This window comes from Balaenoptera borealis (assembly GCF_965194805.1).
Source record: "Balaenoptera borealis genome assembly, chromosome: 11".
In the NCBI taxonomy this organism is placed as follows: Eukaryota; Metazoa; Chordata; class Mammalia; order Artiodactyla; family Balaenopteridae; genus Balaenoptera; species Balaenoptera borealis.
The window spans coordinates 80,400,320-80,424,510 of record NC_138868.1 but is presented as its reverse complement, the minus strand read 5'-3'; the positions used below and the strand labels follow the sequence as shown (position 1 = coordinate 80,424,510).

Below are 24,191 nucleotides of genomic sequence, written 5' to 3'. Positions count from 1 at the left end.
TCTCTCCATCCCCCAGCCATTTTACCCATTCCTTATGTGAAAAGCCTTGGGTCCCAGTGAGAAGTCAGGCCAAGGGACCTAGGCCCTTTTGTCAATCTTTAACTTTGTTAATTGGCCTAACTGTTGCCTCCAGGCAATCACAGGTCAGGTTTTTCATTGTAATTTTTGCCTTCCAGCTTCTAAAATTTCTCCAAACTGGGGTAGATAAAGTGAACTTGTTTGGGGCCCTTTAATGTTGCAGGGACAAATAAGGGGCCACTTTGGCCCACCCAACCTTAGGTAGTACTGTATTAAAACCTTTATTTAAACCCCATCAATGTCTATTGTATTTATGCCATTTCTTAATAACCATCTAAAGACTTCCACCCTGCTGGGATGAGTGCCATGACTCGTTCCTTTCTGATTCTTCTTTGGGCCACATCTTTCAATATGTGCTTTATTTACCTTATTTCTTAATAACCCTTAAAAATTTTCCACTTTGTTGGGAAGAGTCCCTTGATTTCCCATCAGCTTTGTGCCATTATCTTGTTAATTAACCTAATGTTTTCATGAGTACCTGTAAGACCCATTAGGGGAAGCTAAGACCAAAAATTCAATTAGGCTTCCTGAATTGGTTTTTCTTTTTTTAAGGGAGTTCTTAAGATTAGCCATTACATTTCTTTGTATCCACCTTTTAATTTGATCTTTCCATAGGTACCAATAAAACGGTTGTTTATGATGAGAGCTCTCTAAAAATTTACCAATTTTAAAGTTTTTTTTCCAATTCAAAGGATCTGGTTATTGAAGAGCAGGATCTTAATAGCAATTCAGACCATAAGGCTTTTTATGGCTTAACCAAAGAAAAGAGGCATCCCATAAAATCCATAAAGTTTACTCACCAAAATAGCCTAGGAAAGCAAAGACCTTTGCTGCATAGGCAGTAAGGATGCTGTAGTGCCAACACGAACAAAGCAATAAGGTTGAGATGATAAAGGCCCCTTATGAATGGGACCCCTATGACAAACTCCCCTGATGGCTGGCATAGTCAGACAAAGAAGGCTTAGATACCAGTCACAAACCCAAGTTATTACCTGTACTTCTGACCTACTGCCTATTCTTGGATCCACAACCTATTTGGCTGCCTGCCAGATGTATGCTGCAGAAGGAAGTACATACGTCCTTCGGCTGGCAGAAACCAGAGACAATATGCTCACTGATCATAAAGCCAAGCACTCAGAACATGAACAAGATGAAAGGAAAAACCTCTTCTGGTTTTTCTTATGTGCACATTAACAGCTTTAGCTAAGTCTTGGGTTTTGGGGGGCATTTAATTATTTCATAAATTTGCCCTAGATTACCCCTGATTTGAGTACATGCATAGAAAAGAGACTGCCTGCTGCAGAAATGTGGGCCATGCCTGTGCGAGGTCCAGTGGTATCACCTCCATGTTTTTATTATGATTCATTTAAAGTCAAACACCTATTGATTGACTGTCTAGTAATACTATTGCTTTGTGTTCTTTGAAGTCTCAAAAAGGGTCCACAATGATTGCTAAAACATAAAATTTATACACTTTGTGGAAAAGTGAGACAAAACATTTAGACAATTATACTTAAAGTATAATCATCATCATCATCATCATAACAACAACAACAACATAGTACACCCCCTATGTAGAAAGGATCATGTTAGGTAGCCTGTATATGTAGATTATATGAATCTTAGTGCAGCTGTGTCAGATATAATGCATCATATCCTTGTAGTGCTGCTGTGAAGTGAAGCCCAGTTCTTCATGACACAAAGAACGTATAGATCCCCCCATCATTCCCAGCATTGGCTCAGTTTAGGAAAAACCCCTCTCTTCTCAAACCATAGCCACTTTAGTGATTTAAGTGCTAGGAAAGAAGTCAGAATGTGAATAATGTACTCAGGGTCACAAATGTTGAGGCAAGAAACAGAGTTGGCTAGCAGCTTGAAGGAAAGTAGAGAAATAAAGGAAAAAATAATTCAGTGATTTAAAAATTCTCTTGCCTCACTCTTGAAAAGAACTATGCATATTCTCTTTGATTTGTTCTCGTCTTTCTAGCCATTGATTTATTTTCTCTGTGAGTTGATCTAACCTACAAACACGTTTGGTCAATCCTTTGTGAGAATGTCATTATTTTTCACTGACACAAAGTTCAACAGGCTTACCTCTATGATCTAAATAGTTCTATGATCTAAATAGTGTCTCTGAAATCCAGATCTCTTGGTTTTATGGATGTCTTCCAGAATATGTACTTTTTATCAGCCCTCTGGTGAAATGCCATGTCAGAACAGGCAGAACTGGTGGCATGGGTCATTTACTAACCCAGCAATGTAGAATATACACTACTATAGGACATATATTCTCAGTGGGGGTGATATCACTCCCAGGTGGGTGGAAATTGGTTACTAGGGACAAAAGCATCTTTTTTTTTTTTTTTTTAAACATCTTTATTGGAGTATAATTGCTTTACAATGGTGTGTTAGTTTCTGCTTTATAACAAAGTGAATCAGTTATACATATACATATGTTCCCATATCTCTTCCCTCTTGCATCTCCCTCCCTCCCACCCTCCCTATCCCACCCCTCTAGGTGGTCACAAAGCAGAGAGCTGATCTCCCTGTGCTATGCGGTTGCTTCCCACTAGCTATCTATTTTACCTTTGGTAGTGTATATATATCTATGCCACTCTCTCACCCTGTCACATCTTACCCCTCTCCCTCCCCATATCCTCAAGTCCATTCTCTAGTAGGTCTGTGTCTTTATTCCCGTCTTGCCACTAGGTTCTTCATGACCTTTATTTTCCCTTAGATTCCATATATATGTGTTAGCATACTGTATTTGTTTTTCTCTTCTGACCTACTTCACTCTGTATGACAGACTGTAACTCCATCCACCTCATTACAAATACCTCCATTTCATTTCTTTTTATGGCTGAGTAATATTCCATTGTATATATGTGCCACATCTTCTTTATCCATTCATCTGATGATGGACACTTAGGTTGCTTCCATGTCCTGGCTATTGTAAATAGAGCTGCGATGAACATTTTGGTACATGACTCTTTTTGAATTATGGTTTTCTCAGTGTATATGCCCAGTAGTGGGATTGCTGGGTCATATGGTAGTTCTATTTTTAGTTTTTTAAGGAACCTCCATACTGTTCTCCATAGTGGCTGTATCAATTTACATTCCCACCAACAGTGCAAAAGTGTTCCCTTTTCCCCACACCCTCTCCAGCATTTATTGTTTCTAGATTTTCAGCATCTTATTTTTTATGTATAAAGGACAGATATGCATACTGTACATAAACAGGTATATATCTCTGATATTGAAATTTCATAGGGGAAATGTCTAAATTGCCTCTTTTTGGGAGGCAATAATGAAAGAAATGTTGAGAAACACTGCTCTAGGTGTCACCAAAGAAAGAGAACCAACATTTATGAACAGGCTGTTAATGTGCCAGGCATAATGTTGAGCAGTTTCAGGCATCATCTGTTTTAATCCTTCAAATGGTCACTTATGGATGAGGAAAACAAGCTTAAATACCTTGCCCAAAGCCACACAATTGGTAGGTAACATAGCTGAAGTTTGAGGCCAAGTCTATTTCCAAAGCCTCGCTCTTCCCATTAAACCCAGCTTCAAAGTCAAACCAGTTCAGAGTTATCTGAGTCATTATCTCTACCCTTAGGCACTTACTTTTTTGTTGGAAAGCCCAGGAAAATAGACAATTGACTAACAATACATATGTGTATATCATCATGTTGTCTCTACCTTGGGATGTACACATAGGACGTCTGCTTCCTGTTGCATTTTTGTCTTATTTTATAGTTGTTTGAGGGAGAACCATTTGCTGGGGTAAGAAAAGGGACAAGAAAACGGAACCACTGCTACCATTACCTTCCCTATTTCCTCCCTCTACTTCTCTGGGCTGCACCCAGTGTGATCGACCTCACTCCCAAACCCTATACATTCCATGTTTTCACCAGTGTTCTGCACCTTCCCCCTTGGGAGGAATGTCATGGGGTTAGGGAACTCACTGACACAATTGTGGGCTGAGAACTAGTTTGGAAGGCAGTGGGTTTCTAACCAGTTACTCCGATAATCTGCCTTATGGACAGCCATGTAGCAGTTCCATGTAGGGTCAAGTTCCAGTTGATTCTGGAAGAAGGTGGGAGAGGACTCTAAGAGCCATCTCCACCATCAACACGACCACTTCTCCAGCCTGTTTTTTCTTCTTTGCTGGGTGTAGATGCACTTCTGGTTGAAAACGGTTATTTAGGCTAACTTTTCTCCTATATGGAAAAAGTTAGCTGGTCTAGGCCAACCATGGCATGACCAACATACAGAGACAGTGGTAAAAGGAGAAGGCAAAGAATGAACATTTATGGAGTTCTCATCATAGGAAAGTAGGTGCTTTAATGGATTATGTCATTTATTCTTTACAAAACTTCAATACTATTTCCATTTTACATATAAAGAAAATGAGGCATGCGAAAGTTAACGTGTCTAAGTCCATACAACTGGGTAGGGTGACTCTAAACATTATGCTTTTCAGAGGTGCTCTGGGCCAATTCCTGGGATCCTTGACAACAAAGGTACCTTAGCAGCAGGACAATGCCCAGGCCAAGGCAGGGAAGAGATGTACAGAAGGTGAGTCTCAGAGAGAAGACCAGTACTGCCACTGCCCTGAGGATCCAGATTCATCTACAACATTCCCAGGACTATCTGGTTACTTCTGGCCCCTACAATGGCAAAGGGGACAACCTGACTTTAACTAAAAAGATTGAGGGTATTATAGTATCATTTTTATAGTGTATGCAGTAGTAAGTTACCCATAAAGAGATAGAAATCTGAAGAAAAATCAAAGTGATAAGGGACAAAATAATGTATATTGTAGCAATAAGTCAGGAAAGTCAGGAGACCTCCCAGAGGTCTTATTAGGCAATTCACTTCCCTTTTCCAGACTCCCATTTCTTCATCCATAAAAGGAGAGGTTTAACTAGCTGAAGTTTTCTTCCTGCATGAACAGACTATTGGTGAAGAGGTCAGCTAAGGGATTTCTTTGTATATTTGGGGAACATTTCTCCTTCTTGGTCCTTACTGATGACCATGTTTTGATTTGCCTCTGTACCTCAAGCTTGACAACAACCAGCTGAAGGTGATTAAATCAGGGATATACCTTAGAATGTGCTGGTGTTTGTCAAGAAGGAAACAATATAATAGAGCTTTAGATACTTTTGGAAGCTTTGGGTTATAAAATCTGCCTTTTAATAAGGAAACTCAGTGCAAGTCCTCCCTTGTGAGGAACTCTGATCTAGGCTACTTTCTGCACTTTCATAGATATGCTCTTTTTCACCTAAAGCATTGCTAATGACCCCTTGATTATCACTTCACTCAGTGTGTCCCCTGGAAGCCATGTCTCTGATGGGACTCTCGGCTTCCATCCTGGGCCTAGATCATAATCTTATTGTAGCTCCTTCTACCACAGGAGATTGGTCTGGGCATGTAGCTGATCTCCTTTTCTCATCCTCATTACCAGCCTCTTTTAAATGTCTTACATAAGAGTGCAGTAAAGGAAGGAAGATATCAAATCACTGAATCTTTAAGGTGTGTCAGGCATTAGGCTATATAATTTCCCCTATAAGTTAAAGTAATTCTTATAACAACTCTTGAGATAGCTGCTATTATTGTTCCAATTTTACAAATGAAGAAATTAAGTCTTAAAGGGATGGCAATGATTGCCCAAGGTCATAAAGTGATGGAGCTAAGATTCTAAAGCAGATCAACTTGACCCTAGACCCTCAGTTTACGACCACTGACTGCAATGTTCTCTGGCTTCCAAAGGGACCCAAATTACCCATATGGGACATCTGATGAGCAAAGACCCAGAGACCATTAAAATTAGAGTGTCACTTTCTACTTTTAGCAACCTGTCAGTGAGGACATTCTTTCACTTCCTTTGTATCTTGGGCAGCTTTAACCATGCATCTTACATCCTACACTTTCTAGACTTCTTGAAAGTCTTCCAAGAACCAGATTCTTTCCTGCTGTGTATAAGACCAGTTTTGTATGCTTTCAGAAAGGTTTAGGAGCACAGTCTCTTGTGTAATGATTGCTCCCATAAAGGAAGTTTACTACTGATGTCTTTAGGCCCTATTCTCCAACTAGATTCATTCACATATATTTATTGAGCACCTACTAATTTTAAGGTAGTTTTAGGCACCAGGAATACAGTGGAGGACAACACTCACTGTCCCTGCCCTCACTGGGCATTGTTCTGCTGTTGGAGAAACAACCCCTCCCATATTTTCTAATAAATTCCATTTTCCATAATTTATAGCCAAACTGTCATACTCCTCTTATAATTCTCTAGTTAAATTCAATATTTGAAAGGATTACCTTACAATTCTTCTATGTTATCTTCCTCTTCATGAATCCTAGAACCACATCTGGTTGCAAACTTACAGTGCATGATGTTGTCCTTTGAGGCCAAGGGGAAAAGAATAAATATTAATGAGCACCTGTAGTATGTGCTGTACTTATTACACATCGCTTCATTTAATCATCGTAAAAGCATGAGGAGGCAAAAGTTATCATTCTCACTTTCAAATGAAATATCTGAAAATCCTAGAGGTTAAATCACAGAGCTTGAAAAAGGCAGAGTATGGAGGTAGATACCAGGTACAATGCAGGGGACCCCCTTTCCTTCCTACTTAAGAAGGAAATCATTCACCTTGGAGCCTGAGCCTCAGGGAAATCCTGGGGAGCAGCCAGCATTTCCCAGGCCTTGAAGGCGGGTCAGAGCAATGATTGAATCATGACACACTGTTTTGTGCACCCCCCACCCCCCAGACTATTCATATAGAATCAGAAGGGAGCCCTATTTCTTGCATTTCTGTCTTTGTAATTTATTCCTTGAGTCTTAAATGCTTTCAGTCTTCAAACATTCTCTATTGAATGAGAGACAGATTCTGTGTTAATGGGACCATTAGGGAGGAGGCTGAGCTGATAGGGAGACAGATAGATTCCAGAGGCAAACTTTTGCTATCTCCCAAAGTTGAAGTGTTGACCTTCACGCTACCAACATGAAGGAGGAAAGGAAATTTGCCTCTGGAATCTCTCTACCCAGCTATGCAGTTGGGATTAGGCCTCAATTTAGATGCCTGAAAATCTCAAGTTATAGAAACAAGATCTAAGCCTGCACAATACAGAGAACAAACATCAAACATCATGATGTTATAAACTTTTCCTTTCTAAACATGGAATCTCTATATTACAGTTCTCTAGGGAGCTAAAGTCAGCTTAGAGAGTATTCTTCTATTCTAACAAAAGAACTTTATCTAACTTCTTAAATTTAGTTTTTTAAAAAAAGCTTATTTCACTTATAATAAATATAAGGAAAGTATTATAGTGAAAGTTCAGATTCTGAACTTCCTAAAAATGTATTTTTAAGTTATTTTCATATTTTAGGTGCTTAATATTTCTCATATAATGGTTTATTTTATAAGGTAGATGGAAGTTGTGGCTTATTTATTTTGAAGAAATATACTCTGAGTTGTCTGAATGAGGGATGAGTTTGATGCTAATTGACCCATTGATGGGTTAGATATTAACTGACCCACTGTTGGTCCTAGAATAAGGTCATACATGTGTTTGCATTTGTTTGAGATAAATCAAAGGATGATATCAATTGTGAGTCATGCAAAGGATTTCGTATTTACAGAGCCTGGCCTAAGAGCTATATAAAGAGAGACATTTAAGGAACTTGTACTGAAAAGGAACAGGATAAATTGGGTTAAGCTGTTCAGAAGAGGTGTAGAATGAAGTTTCTTTTATTGATACTGGTTCTGCAGGTCACTGCTTCTGGAGCTGCTCCCCTGACTGACTATTCAAGCCCTGAAGAAAATGATGTGGTATTTGTTCAGGTAACTATTGACGCTATAGAATTTATCTAGCCTGATTTTTGTCTTTAACATTTATTGCATTGACCAGTTTTATCTTGAAAAGTACTAGTTGAAAACTGCTTCAGGAGGCTATTTGCTTTTAGTATGGTTTTTTGATGTCGTTGTTTTATTTTTATATATTTATTTATTCATTTATATATGTATGTATGTATTTATTTATTTACTTACTTATTTATTTTTGCCAAAGAGGAATGTAAGAAAAAAGTGTCTGGGAAGAAGAAATTTTCCTCTACTTTTCTAGATTCTTCTGGCTGGTCTAAAAATTAAATTGACATGAGACAGATTAACAGGAGAAAAATCAAACAAAAGTTTAATAACATCTATATATGTGAGAGTTCAGGAAGAAAACTGAGTAACTCTCCCAAATGGCCAAAACCCTTGCCTTAAAAAAGCATCAGCGTGCATTTGAGTTATAAATACAGAGCTCCAACAGAAACCTTTCCACATAAAATAATGTATTAATAAATATATTTTTTTCCAGAGGTACTTGGTAACCTTTTATAACCTTGAGATGGAAACAACTCCAATGACAAAAATGAAAGTCAATAGGAACTTCATGGAAGATAAAATCCAGGAAATGCAGCAGTTCTTGGGGCTAAAAGTGACTGGGCAACTGGACACATCTACTCTGGACATGATGCACAGACCTCGATGTGGAGTCCCCAGTGTTCATAATTTCAGAGTAATGCCAGGGAGGCCAGTCTAGAAGAACCGTTTTATCACCTACAGGTATAACATCATAGCCAAGTATTTTTCTAATTTCCCCCAGGTCTACAGGAAACCTCCCTCAATTGTTAACACTATTCCTGTGTAAAATAGTGTCTCTAGAGGGAGGATTATTCACTCAATGGAGTTGTTGGGCTTATCAGTCCAGAGCAGAGTAGAAAGGCTGTAAATAAAAGGAGAATAAAGCTGAATTTATGATAAATAAGAGAGAGGCAAGAGAAAATTTTATAGATTATTTAGATGAATAAATGCAGAAGTCTGGGAGCAGGGGCAAAAAACATGAGCTTCTACAAATGTAAATCCTTCATAATGATGACCTGTAAATCATAAATGAGTAGAAATCAAGTTAGATTCTGTTTAAGGACTAAGGTGTCCAAGGATACATATTTCTGTAGCTAATGAAGCAAGTTTTTCTCATCTGGCTTATTGATTTATGAAACGCTTCATTCTCAAATGATGTTAGCAGAAATGAAGTATTGTAATAAGACAAAATTAACACATGGTTTCCATGTATTTTTTTCTCTTTTGTTCTGTTGGTAAAGAATTAGCAATTACACTCCTGACATGAAGCCTGAGGATGTTGACTATGCCTTCCAGAAAGTTTTCAAGTATGGAGTGATGTGACCCCCTTGAAATTCAGAAAGATTAATGCAGGCAAGGCTGACATCATGATACAATTTGCATTTGGAGGTAGAGAACTTGGACTTACCTCATCTGTTTCATCTGGCATGACCTATAGCATGTATAGATGTACTAATTTTCTTTTTCTTTATTTTCTTTTAATAAGTGCATGGAGACTTCAATTCTTTTGATGGCAGAGGGGGAATCTTAGCCCATGCTTTTGGACCTGGACCTGGTATTGGAGGAGATGCACATTTTGATGAGGCTGAAATCTGGACTAAAAGCTACAAAGGTAGGTTCCCCAAACCCCAAAACAATAGGAAAATCCTAACAAATTCTAAGTTATATCCTGTTTTTGAAAGGCTACATTCTAAGAAAGGATTATAAGATAGGAAAACTTCTTCTGATTAAAATTTTTGCCACTAAATAAAAATTTAACACTGTTTCAATTTCACTGTCTATAAATGGAGCATATTGGACTAGATTATTTTAAAGGTCAGTTCTAAGAATCTATGAAGATAAACTAATTTATTAGTATAAATTCAGGAACCTTAAGAACAATAGTATGGAAAGAAAAAAGCCATTATCTAGGGAATCAATATTTGGCAGTACAATCCATAAACTTGAGCAAACACAGATACTAATTCTGTGTATGCCAACAATCCTAGGATAGAGGTGATCATTTGCATGATTCATTGTATGCTGACAATCTCTGTGATTCGTAGTGACACATAAAGATGAAATTATATTATAGAGAATTTAGAGATCCTTATAAAGAAACACAAGTTTATAAGGTCATGTAGTCGTTTGTGATTCTGGGATAAAGTTTTCAGAATGCCCAGTTGATCATTTAGCAATGATCTTGTTAAAGATCAATGTAAATACCTGTGTGTATTTACAGAGGAGCTATAATTCATCATCCATCCCAGACAGTTGGGGGATAAGGGTAACTAGTATGCCCTGTTATTTGGAGAAGTCACCATCCACCGGAAAATTCAAACCATCATATCAGAAGCTTTCCTAATCTTTCTATCAGAAATTCTAGATTATATGACTGACTCATGTGGAAAGTAAATGAAGAGAAAGTCATCAAGAATATTCTCTGCTTAGCATTCCCCCCTCTCTTGTCTATATTGCATGCATTGGATGGAGATATTTTTATAGACCAGAAAGGCTATTTGTTTTAGTCTGACACGTGGCCTAAGCTTATGAAATCCTTGATTGAGAAGTGAACTTTTTCATCCTCAAAATACAAATGATGTAGGATTAGGGCCTTGCTGAGCCTCAAATCCTTAGTAGACATGTTAAATTTGTCTAAATTTTATCCAAGGGTATTTGGGGTTTGTAATCTCTTCATCTAACAGGAGAAACTTATTCTGGTTAGCCTCGCAGAATTTTTAAAATTCTAAAGAAACTTAGGAAAGTCATTTAATACAGATCTTTACAGATAGAGAAAAGAGAATGTTAGTGGTTACCTTGTGAAAAAGCTGGGACCAGAACATTTATTTCCTAGCTCTTATCTCAGCCCAATGTATACTTTCTACTTGCCCATGTTGCCTTATTTTAATTTGTTTGATTCTAAACTTTCAAAAAATTAAATTATCTATGAAAATTCTAACTTAAAATACTTATTCTCAGCCTAATTTTGACACAGTAAATTAAATGAACAAGTCCCACCATCTTTACTGAGCTTCTGTTAGGGTGTTAGGTGATGGGGGTGCTTGGATACAGAGATGAAAAAGACACAGTCCTTTCAGAAGCCCACAATCTAAAAGGAAAGAGAACACAAACAAAACTCCATTATTTTGAGATGAGAACCAATGGTGATCTTTTGTACAAAGTAGTATAGGAATTGGGAATAAGATAAATTCAGGTTTAGGCCAAATTGTAAAAGGTTTTGTTTACTCTTTCCAGTCTTATGCAGAGTGGAGAGAATCAGTGTTTGCTTCTTCTTTCTCATTATTTGAGAGAAGCAAAAGCATCCCTGAGTTAGTTACTGGACCTGTGTGTTACAGGGAATGCTTGGAAGATTTGTGTTCGTAGACATCCCCCCAGAGAGGTGTGAACTCTTTGTTTACCTTGGGTTCTGGAGAGTATTTCAAGATCAGGCTCTGTAGCTAAGTGGTGTTTGACCCTGGGAAGTTAGCTCTGAGCTTCAATTTTGCTATAGCAAAAGAAATACCAAAATGAATGCATTAGAATAGAATGCAGATTAAAAATAATAACAGTCAGGAATTTTCAAATCTTCTGAGAATTAGGAAATTTGAGAGAAAGGACACCCTCCTGTCTCTTACCTACAAAGGTGCATCCTCTGAGACATATATTAAAAAAAATGAACAGGTATGACTATAACTTGGTAGTGTAAATATGTCTAAATTGTAAATATAGTCTCTTTGATTTCATTTAGAATCATGTATAGGAAAAGGATGAGCCAAGGAATTTTTAGAGCCAAGATATTTGTATTTGAATCTTGGCTCAAACCCTAATTTGGTCAGTTAATCTTACTGATACTGTGTCCTCATTGGAAAATAGAGAACACGATGGCTTTCTTTGGGTTGTATAAGGCTTAGACATAATGTGGTGTATTTCTCAGTGACTCATAGTACCTGGAATTTAATATGGCCTTAGATTTGGGTTTTGTAAAGGATGGTTACTAAAGACTTTTCTATATCCAGTGAAACTTGATTAAGAGTAAAAGCAGAACGGGTCATGTGGGTTGAGAATTATTTAGAAGCAATGAACCCAGCTGTGAGTTATTTCAGAAATTTAAAAAATAGAACATATTTCATTTGTCTGATAGTGCACTGGTCCTTAACCAGAGGCAATTTTGCCCCAAGAGTGCATTTAAAAATGTGTGGAGACATTTTTTTGGTTGTCAAAACTAGAAGGGTAGTGGTGCTACTTAAATTTAATGGTAAAACCAGAGATTTATAAACATCTGTAATGCACAGGACAGCCCTGACAGCAAAGAATTATCTGGCCTATAATGTGCCAAGGTTGAAAAAACTTGTGCATGAAGGAGGGGAAATAAGTAAAGTATTGCCAAATGTTTCCCTTTTTATTGTGTTAGATGTTGTGTCATTATTTTCTAGATGTCAATATATTTTGCTGTTCTTTCCCTCTTCTGATTGGTTTCCTCTTAGGCACAAACTTGTTCCTAGTTGCTGTTCATGCGTTTGGTCATTCCTTGGGTCTTGGCCATTCCAATGATCCAAAGGCCATAATGTTCCCCACCTACAGATATACTGACTACAACACATTTCACCTCTCTGCTGATGACATACATGGCTTTCAGTCTCTCTGTGGTGAGTTGAACTTCTTTACTATTTTGCCAAATAAAGATACTCATTCATGAATAATTTCATACTATCTGCATTTGGATAAAACTTTAACATCTATCTTCTCTTTGAGGGTTTGAGTCCTATAGAAACTTGGAGTAAATGAGTGAACTGTTTAGGTCCTTGGTTTTCTTATGGGTGAAGTTTAAACCCTTTCAGGAAGAGCCTTTCAGGAGAGAATAAGGTGGGTTTTGTGATTCATAATCATGAAATGTCAAGCTTAGTGTCATGAAATCCATTTTCTGATGCAGTTTCTGCTGGTTATTTCTCTGCTCAGGTACAATGAGAGGAGACAATCCATGGACCCCAGTTATCCCAAACTGATTATCACATACTTCCCAGGAATTGGCCCTAAAGTTGATTCAGTCTTCTATTACAACAGTAAGTAGATTAGGAAACCATGAAAATACTAGAAATTCCTTTTTAAAATACTGAACTGATTATAAAGCCTCTAAGATCAGAGAACAGGGATCCAAATTAGAAAAGAAAGGACTCTTCAGTTCTCCATAGGGCCACAGAGAGAAAATCCACTATGTGTCTAGCTCAGAATAGGTGGGCAAGAAAGAGTTAGGTGGAACCAATGGTGTATTTCTGCTAGGGTGGTCTATCAGACAGGGAGAATATGATTATTGCCACTTCCATGTGTCTGAGTCTCTGGAATTTCCGATCACATCAAGCTGCACAGTACATGTGAGTGAGCATATAGCAGTCAAGATTCAGGCAAGCAGAGTCTTCTGTATGCTTTTATATCTTGAGTTCTTTACCTTCCTTTCAGTCCCTTCCACCCTTCATGGGCTCTCATGGATTGGGTCTGAGAGTGGGATGAAAGAAGCTTGAATTTGAGTTTGTGTTTATGAATGTCTTCAAGCAAGGTCAGCATAAGCAAAATTGCTTGGGCCAAGATATTTTGGGTTTTATTCCCACCCTCGTGTCTTGTTTACTTTCCCCATCAAGGCTTCTATGTACCCTACCTGAGTCCACTCTCCTCTCTTCCACTCTGAGTTCTCCACCTGGATTGTGACTTTTCAAAAACATTTTTATTTTAAGAGTCGGCTTTAAAGACCAAACAACCTTCTCAATAAGGTTAATGAAGATATTTATGGTGAAATGACTAGAAGTAAGAAGATATCTGGGGGCAGGATACCTAGCCAAGGGACCCAACGTTTATAATCTTGAATTGGACTTTATCTAATCTAGATAACCTATAAAAACACAGATCTGTTATCTTTCTTTTTTTAAAAGAAATACAAGCAGCTAATTAAACTATTTATTTGTTTTCATTTTTAGGACACTACTATTTCTTCCAAGGATCTAACGTACTTGAATATGATGTCCTATCCCATCATATCACCAGAAGGCTGAAAAGCAATACCAAGCTATGTTGTTAGGAGTGATATAATTAATGGTGTTTGTCAATTCACATCTGTTTAACAAGTACTTATTGCATATTTGCTATGTGCCCAGTACCATTACATGGTGATATGTATCATAAGATAAGGTAAAATCTATAGGCCATAGATAAATGATTATATAGGTAAGTGATTATATAAAATACATAATAAGATTCTTCAAATTTGAAAACCCTCATTGTCGATTTTTACTGGACTCTACTACTAAGTCTGAAAAGAGACACCTTCAAAGGCCAAAAGAATATCTTGTTTCCTAACATCCTTGAACTGAGAAATTATAATTATTTCTCTGGCTTAAATAAATCAAGAAATGATTAGTTTCTATAACAATTAAATGTTTCAGTAAGGGTATCATTTTAGTTATTTTGGAGTAAAAACAGACTATACTTAGAATTTTTAAAATGATAATTAATGGAAGTAATATATAAGTAAATTATATAATTATGGTGATAATGTAATTTTATTCTATTGTCAGTGTTGATTTTTCTAATATCTTTTATGATATATATATTTTGCTCAAATCAAAACTTTGAAAGTGTTTGGTTTTTAGGAATTTTTTTCTTGAAAAACAGAATGTGTTTTGAAAATAATTCTGGACTTACTCTTAAATAAAACAAGCCTCTACGTTGCTGTACCAAAGGGTGAATAAGAGATAAGGCAAACAGAAAAAGGAAAAGGTTATATTTGTTTTGGCCACTTGTCTAAGACCACCTGCATCCTTCGTCTCAAGTCCAGACAGCATTCTCCAGACTACATACAACCCCAAGGACACCTACAGTGTATGACCACAAGCCTGGAGAGAAGAAGGAATGAAATGGGAACTTCCCATTCCAGTAAAATTTTCATCACAGCTCATGTCAATTTCCTCCATGACCTTGACACACATTCTCCGTCTCTGGATTACACACATATTAAGGCTTTCACTGATAACTTATGGGTCTGTGGAATGCTTGTAGCTTTCTATGTATTTTCACACCATTGTTGATTGATATACCCAAGATCCAAGAAATGGTCAAGCCCATTTCAGCTCAAATGATCTTTTTTGACTAGTGCAATAAACTGAGATCAGGGAAAATATGAGGATCAGAAAGAATCAGAAAGATAGGGATGGAGAGTGTGGGCCTTCATAGGTTAGACCCATTCTCACATATGTGCTCCTTCAGTATAATAATACAAGAGTTGCCTTTACAAGGATTAGGGTCAAGTTACCCTTGGAAGAAATGTTATTTCTCCACGGAAAGAGGTGGGATCTATACAGAATAAGCATTACAGAAATTGAAAGGAGTCCCCTGGAGTCTGTTGATGAATACTAATCTGCATATACACCACCAAGGGCTATGGACTGAACAATTCCCAGCGATAACACAGGGCTTGGAGTGGTTTGAGTTCCACCCAGCAAGAGTGGCAAGGTATTGAACACCTAGGGCAATCGGTAAAGTTCCCTTAATAAGAAGGCTAAATTAGCCCTAGAGTAAAGGCTACACTAAATCCACCCTAAAAAGCTTAAAATAAAACTTTGGAAAGATCAAGGTGATCTGGAAATTACTTAATACCTGCCAAAATTAAATTAAACAATTTTTAAAGGGAAAATGAAAAATCTAAGCACCTAGCAGCATAATATTCACAATGTCTAACCTGCAATAAAATGCACTGGACATGCTAAAAGGTAGCAAAATGTGACCCATAATAAGCACAACAATTAGTCAATAGAAACTGATGCAGAAATGACAAATGATGAAATTAGCAGAAAAAGGACTTTTAAAAAAGGTATAAATATTTTCAAAGATTTAGTGGAAAACAGGGACATAATACAGAGAGAAATGAAAGATATGAAAAAGAAGCAAATGGTTTTAGAGCTGAAAAATGCAAATTGTCATTTCATTCATATTCAAATCTGACTTGTCATGTTCTTAGATTCTTATTGATTGCTCATTTTTGTGATTCTATCTTTTATTTATTTATACCTTAAATTCGTTGTTGTTATTGTCTGGATTGATAATTAAAATATCCAAACACTTTGTGGGTTTAAATCTGTTATTTGCTGTTTCTATTGACTTTCAGTCCTAGAGCTTGTTTCCTTGTGTATTAGGTGAACTTTGATTGTGAGCTCAATTTTTAAAAATCTTAATTTTCAATAATCTAGAAGGTCTAAAAAGGGCATACTTTTTTCTTAAGAATATTGGTATATTGGCTTCTATTAGGAAGTCAGGGGATTTTTCTCATTTGGAACTACTTTGCCCCTTTTCTAGGATTTGTGGCAAGAGCCTTAAATGCAGACTTTCCACCTTACAGACTGCTCGAAATTTAGTATCCTCAAGGTCCTTCTGATAAAAGCATTTGACTTTGGGGAATTTCCTCTTTTTTCCCCATTTGTTCTTGGCTAGCTGCTCACTCATCCTTAATCTAGCTTCAGCTCACTCTGTATGAGTGTATGTGAGCACACGCATGTTTGTAGGGGAACTAGGAAAGCTCTGGAGATTTCCATTATCTTCTATAAGCCCAGGAAAGCATTGAAAAGTAGGTTTTAAGACCGAAGTTGTTTTACAGTGAAATGACTCTTTGGAATACATCATCTGCTATACTGCAGGAAGTGAAGGTGTGGCTTCTCTCTTGACTTGTTGCAAATATCTTGGAAGGCAGAGTTGTGGGCAGTGACTGGTTGTACAAAGACCATGATATTGATGAGTTAGAAAATTTGCACTGCGACTCATTATGTGATCCTCAGCAAATTAGTTGACCTCTTTGAATCTCAGGGAAAATACTATATGCCTCTTAGGTATGTTCTGAGAATTGACATAAGTGAAGCCCCTAGCACTTAGTAGGCACTCCACTGAAGCTTATCTCTTGCCATCTCAACTTCCTCTTGACCCAGAGTTCCCCAGTTTTGTTGCTTTTCTCCCCAACAGGTATGTTTACATCTCAGTAGATACTCTGCCCCATGTGGGTCCTCTTCCATTTTTTCCATATTTCCCTCATTCCCAACTACTAAAGACCATCCAAAGTTAGAAATACAGTCACCTAATTTTTGCCAGCACTATAAATATGTAATTGTTACAAATAATAATGTTTATTAACTGTCTAGAAATTTATATATACATTTCTGTTACATATACCAAGCTCAAAGGTGAGACATTTTCCCCTCCGAGGACTCTTAGTTTATTTAACTAAAATATAGTTGACATACAAATTATGTTAGTTTCAGGTGTACTACATAGTGATTTGACATTTGCATACATTATGAAATAATATTCACATTAAGTTTATTATTTTTTTTTGGTTTTTTTTATTGGAGTATAATTGCTTTACAATGCTGTGTTAGTTTCTGCTGTACAGTGAAGTGAATCAGCTATATGTATATGTATACCTATATCCCCTCCATCTTGGACCTCTCTCTTCCACCCCCACCCCCACCCCCACCCAACTAGGTCATCACAGAGCCCCAAGCTGAGATTCCTATTCTTTATAGTATGTTCCCGTTAGCTGTCTATTTTACACATGGTAGTGTATATATGTCAATCCTAATCTCCCAATTCGTCCCACCATCTCCTTCCCCCATGAGTCCACATGTCCATTCTCTACATCTACGTCTCTATTCCTGACCTGAAAATAGGTTAATCTGTACCATTTTTCTAGATTCCACATAAATTCGTTAATATATGATATTTGTTTTTCTCTTTCTGGCTTACATCACTCTGTATGACAGACTCTATGTCCATTCATATCTCTACAAATGACCCAATTTCGTTCCTTTCTATGGCAAGGTAATATTCCATTGTATATATGTACCAGATCTTCTTTATCCATTCATCTGTCGTTGAACATTTAGATTAGTTCCATGACCTGGCTATTGCAAATAGTGCTGCAGTGAACATTGGGGTGCATGTGTCTTTTTGAATTATGGTTCTCTTTGGGTATATGCCCAGTAGTGGTATTGCTGGGTCATATGGTAGTGCTATTTTTAGTTTATTAAGGAACCTCCATACTGTTCTCCACAGTGGCTGTATCAATTTACATTCCCACCAAGAGTGCAAAAGGGTTCTCTTTTCTCCACACCCTCTCCGGTATTTATTGCTTGTAGTTTTTTGATGATGGCCATTCTGACCGGTGTGAGGTGATATCTCATTGCAGTTTTGATTTGCATTTCTCTAATAATTAGTGATGTTGAGCATCTTTTCATGTGCCTCTTGGCCATCTCTATGTCTTCTTTGGTGAAGTGTCTGTTTAGCTCTTCTGCCCATTTTTTAATTGCATTGTTTGTTTTTTTGATATTAAGCTCCATGAGATATTTGTATATTTTGAAGATTAATCCTTTTCCTGTTGCTTCATTTGCAAATATTTTCTCCCATTCTGAGGGTTGTCTTTTCATCTTGTTTATGGTTTCCTTTGCTGTGCAAAAGCTTTTAAGTTTCTATAGGCCCTGTTTATTTTAGTTTTAATTTTTATTACTCTAGGAGGTGGGTCAAAAAATATCTTGCTGTGGTTTAAGTCAAAAAGTGTTTTTCCTATGTTTTCCTCTAAGAGTTTTATAGTGTCCAGTCTTACATTTAGGTCTTTAATCCATTTGAAGTTTACTTTTGTGTATGATGTTAGGTAGTGTCCTAATTACATTCATTTACATGTAGCTATTCAGTTTTCCCAGCACCACTTATTGAAGAGGCTGTCTTTTCTCCATTGTATGTTCTTGCCACTGTTGTTATAAATTAGGTGACCATATGTGCATGGGTTTATCTCTGGGCTTTCCATCCTGTTCCATTGATCTATATTTCTGTTTTTGTGCCAGTACCATACTGTCTTGATTGCTGTAGCTTTGTAGTATAGTCTGAAGTCAGGGAACCTGATTCCTCCAGCTCCATTTTTCTTTCTCAAGATTGTTTTGGCTATTCAGAGTCTTTTGTGTTTCCATACAAACTGTAAAATTTTTTGATCTAATTCTGTGAAGAACGCCATTGGTAATTTGATAGGGATTCCATTGAATCTGTAGATTGCTTTGGGTAGTATAGTCATTTTCACAATATTGATTCTTCCAATCCAAGAACATGGTATATTTCTCCAACTGTTTATGCCATGTTTGCTTTCTTTCATCAGTGTTTTATAGTTTTCTGAGTACAGGTCTTTTGCCTCCTTAATTAGGTTTATTCTAGGTATTTTATTCTTTTTGTTGGGATGGTGAATGGGATTGTTTCCTTAATTTCTCTTTCTGATCTGTTGTTAGTGTATAGGAATGCAAGATATTTCTGTGCATTAATTTTGTATCCTGCAACTTTACCAAATTCATTGATTAGCTCTAGTAGTTTTCTGGTGACATGTTTAGGATTTTCTATGTATGCTATCATGTCATTGGCAAACAATGACAGTTTTACTTCTTTTCCAATTTGTATTTCCTTTTTTCCTTTTGCTTCTCTGATTTCTGTTCCAAAACTATTTTGAATAAGAGTTGCAAGAGTGGACATCCTTGTCTTGTTCTTGATCTTAGAGGAAATGCTTTCAGTTTTTCACCATTGAGAATGATGTTGCTGTTTTGTCATATATAGCTTTTATTATGTTGAGGTAGGTTCCCTCTATGCACACTTTCTGGAGTGTTTTTATCATAAATGGGTATTGAATTTTGTCAAAATTTTTTCTGCATCTATTGAGATGATCATAGGGCTTTTATTCTTTAATTTGTTAATATGGGGTATCACACTGATAGCTTTGTGTATATCAAAGAATTTTTGCATTCCTGGTATAAATCCCACTTGATCTTGGTGTATGACCTTTTAATGTGTTGTTGGATTCTATTTCCTAGTATTTTGTTGAGGATTTTGCATTTGTGTTTATCAGTGATATTGGTTTGTAATTTTCTTTTTTGTAATATCTTTGTCTGGTTTTGGTATCAGGGTGATAGTGGCCTCGTAGAATGAATTTGGGAGTGTTCCTCTCTCTACAATTTTTTGGAAGAGTTTGAGAAGGATAGGTGTTAGCTGTTCTCTAAGTGTTTGGTAGAATTCAGATGGCCTGTGAAGCCATCTAGTCCTGGACTTTCGTTTGTTGGAAGTTTTTAAATTACAGTTTCAATTTCATTACTTGTGATAGGTCTGTTTATATTTTCTAATTCTTCCTGGTTCAGTCTTGGGAAATTGTACCTTTCCAAGAATTTGTCCACTTCTTTGAGGTTGTCCATTTTATTAGCATATAGTTGCTTGTAGTAGTCTCTTATGATCCTTTGAGTTTCTGTGGTGTCCGTTGTAACTTCTTCTTCATTTCTAATCTTATTGATTTGCATCTTCTCCCTTCTTTTTCTTGATGAGTCTGGCTAAAGGCTCATCAATTTTGTTTATCTTCTCAAAGAACCAACTTTTAATTTTATTGATCTTTGCTATTGTTTTCTTCATTTCTATTTCATTTATTTCTGTTCTGATCTTTATGATTTCTTTCCTTCTACTGACTATGCATTTTCTTTGTTCTTCTTTCTCTAGTTGCTTTAGGTGTAAGGTTAGATTATTTGAGATTTTGCTTGTTTCTTGAAGTGACATTTAATTGCTATAAACTTCCCTCTTAGAACTGCTTTTGCTGAGTCCCGTAGATTTTGGGTCATCATGTTTTTGGTGTCATTTGTTTCTGTGTATGTTTTAATTTCTTCTTTGATTTCTTCAGTGATCTCTTGATTATTTAGTAGTGCACTGTTTAGCCTCCATGTATTTGTGTTTTTTACAGTTTTTTTCCTGTATTTGATTTCTAATCTCATAGCGTTGTGGTCAGAAAAGATGCTTGATATGATTTCAATTTTCTTAAATTTTCTGAGGCTTGATTTGTGACCCAAGATGTGCTCTCTCCTGGAGAATGCTGTGTGCACTTGAGAAGAAAATGTAATCTGCTGTTTTTGGATGGAATGTCCCATAAATATCAGTTAAATGTATCTGGTCTATTGTGTCATTTTAAGCTTGTATTTCCTTATTTATTTTTTTGTTTGGATAATGTGTCCATTGGTGTAAGTGGGGTGTTCAAGTTCCCCACTCTTATTGTGTTACTGTCAATTTCCCCTTTTATGGTTGTTAGCATTTTCCTTATGTACTGAGGTGCTCCTATGTTAGGTGCATAAATATTTATAATTGTTGTATCTTCTTCTTGGATTTATCCCTTGATTAATCCAAATGTCCTTCCTTATCTCTTGTAGCAGGAGTGTCCTTCCTTATCTCTTTTAACAGTCTTTATTTAAAGTCTATTTTATCTGATAAGAGTATTGTTACTCCAGCTTTCTTTTGATTTCCATTTGCATGGAATATCTTTTTACAACCTCTCCTCTCACTTTCAGTCTGTATGTGTCCCTTGGTCTGAAGGGGGTCTCTTGAGGACTGCATATATATGGGTCTTGTTTTTGTATCCCTTCAGCCAGTCTGTGTCTTTTGGTTGGAGCATTTAATCCATTACATTCAAGGTTATTATGAGTATGTATGTTTCTATTACCATTCTCTTAATTGTTTTGGGTTTGTTTTTGTGGGTCTTTTTCTTCTCTTGTGTTTCCTACCTAGGGAAGTTTCTTTAGGATTTGTTGTAAATCTGGTTTGGTGGTGCTGCATTCTCTTAGCTTTTGCTTGTCTGTAAAACTTTTGATTTCTCTGTCAAATCTGAATGAGATCCTTGCTGGGCAGAGTAATCTTGGTTATAGGTTTTTCTCTTTCATCACTTTAAGTATATCCTGCCACTCCCTTTTGGCCTTCAGAATTTCTGCAGAAAAATCAGCTGATAACCTTATGGGGTGTGTGTTATTTTTTGCTTTTCCCTTGCTGCTTTTATTATTTTTTCTTTGAATTTAATTTTTATTAGTTTGATTAATATGTGTCTTGGTGTTTCTCCTAGGGTTTATCCTGTATGGGACTCTCTGTGCTTCCTGGACTTGGTGGCTGTTTCTTTTCCCATGTTAGGGAAGTTTCATCTATAATCTCTTTGAATATTTTCTCAGACCATTTCTTTTTCTCTTCTTCTTCTGGGACCTCTGTAATTCTAATGTTGGTGCATTTAATGTTGTCCCAGAGGTCTCTGAGATTGTCTTCAATTCTTTTCATTCTTTTTTCTTTATTCTGCTCCTCAGCAGTTATTTTCACCATTCTGTCTTCCAGCTCACTTATTCATTCTTCAGTCTCAGTTATTCTGTTATTGATTCCTTCTAGTGTATTTTTCATTTCAGTTATTGTGTTGTTCATCTTTCTTTCTTTGTTCTTTAGTTCTTCTAGATCTTTGTTAAACATTTCTTGTATTTTCTTGATCCATGCCTCCATTCTGTTTCTGAGATTCTGGATCATCTTTACTATCATTACTCTGAATTTATTTTTCAGATAGGTTGTCTATTTCCTCTTCATTTATTTGGTCTTTTAGGTTTTTACCTTGCTCCTTCAGCTGTAACATATTTTTTGGTTGTCTCTCTTTTTTATTTTTTTGATGGGTGGGTTTGTGATCCTGTCTTACTGGTTGTTTGGCCTGACACTTCCAGCACTGGAGTTTGCAGTCTGGAAAAAGACCCAGAGCCGGGTCTTGGTGCCGAGATGAGAACCTCCAGGAGACCTCACTCTGATGAATATTTCCTGGGGTGTGAGGTTCTCTGTTAGTCCACTGGTTCTGACTCGGAGCTCCCACCATAGAAACTCAGGCCTGTCCCCCAGCTCGTGAACCTAGATCCTGCAAGCTGTGCAGGGTAGCAAAGAAGAAAGAAAAAAAGGAGAAAAATAACAAAGAGTAAAAAATAAAATAAGATTAGAAAACTAATAGATATGTTAGAAAAAGTAAAAATACAGATGAAACTACAACCAGAATGTAAAACAGAACCACAATAGCAAAAAGAGGAAAAAAATAAAAGTCTGGAAAAGGCCTTAGCTGTGGTGGGCGGGGCTTAGGAAGGGGCGGGGTTTAGACAGCGAGCAGATGCCTATGCTTAGGTCCCATGCAGCCGGAAAAGGACCTTGGGGGGTGGGGGCAGGGCATAGGCACAGCACGGCCAGAGGGGCCCAGGAGTGCCTCTGACCTCAAGGGTGGAAGACAAGGTCTGGCATCCCAGCAGGCTCCCTGGACCTGAGTGGGTGGGGGGAATGCTAGGTGTGTTCCCCTTGATCCTCCAATCTTGGAGGGTCCCTCCCTTTTCGCCTCTCCTCTTCTTCCCCTGCTCCTTCCTATGCCCCTAGGACCAATGTGGCCAAAGAGGGCCCCAGAAGGTGGAGGACCCAGCCCAGGACCCCAGCAGGCTTACTTGGGCCCAATTGGGCAGGGGAAATGCTAGGCATACTCCCCCTGATCCTCCAAGCCCCCGAGGGTCTGTCCAGGTGTGGGAAGCCCTCCCCTCTCCCAGCCACCCCTCAGGGGTGCCAGTCCCATCCGGACTCCACTTCTCCTCCCCCTTCACTCCCCCCCCACATCCTACCTGGTCGCTCGGGTGTTCCTCCTGTCTCCTTGGGTGTAGAGGTCCCCCACCAGTGTCTGGCAGGTGCTCTAGTTGTGGGGAGACGTGAACTCCCTGTTCTCCCACCCCACCATCTTGACTCCATCCCCACAATAAGTTTAATAACCATCTGTCCCCATACAAAACTATGACAACATTATTTACCATATTCCTTATGCTGTATATTACATCCCTTTGGTTTATTTACTTTATAAGTGGAGGTTTGTACCTTTTAATCCTCTTCACCTATTTCACCCACTCCACCAAATATCTCCAATCTGCTAAACACCTATTTGTTATTGTATCTATGAGTCTGTTCTCATTTTGTTTTGTTTCTTGGTTTGTTTGATTTTCAGATCCACATGTAAGTGAGATTATACAGTATTTGCCTTTTTTTGTCTGATTTATTTCACTTAGCATAATACCTTCTACATCCATCCATGTTATCAAAAATAGCACAATTTCACTTTTTATGGATGAGTAATATTCCGATGTATATATATATATATATATATATATATATATATATATATATATATATATATACAACAACTTCCTTATCCATTCATCTGTCGACAAAAAGATTGTTCCACACTTGCCTATTGTAAATAATGCTGCAATAAACATTGGTGTGCATGTATCTTTTTGAACTAGCATTTTTGTTACATTTATCATCAGTTATTTTATTTTTTATTTTTTAATTTAAGTATAGTTAATTTAC

General features: G+C 37.2%; 1 protein-coding gene across 1 annotated transcript; it reads left to right on the top strand.

Moving 5' to 3' along the window:
- Positions 1 to 619: 619 nt before the first annotated feature.
- On the top strand, positions 620 to 23,968 carry LOC309606630 (macrophage metalloelastase-like). The gene is given in 7 exon segments (XM_082343927.1): positions 620 to 7,960; positions 8,445 to 8,673; positions 8,677 to 8,699; positions 9,239 to 9,294; positions 9,297 to 9,386; positions 9,484 to 9,609; positions 12,461 to 23,968. Coding segments are annotated over 7 exon segments (870 nt in total). The 5' UTR covers positions 620 to 7,826; the 3' UTR covers positions 12,673 to 23,968.
- The last annotated feature ends 223 nt before the right edge of the window (positions 23,969 to 24,191 follow it).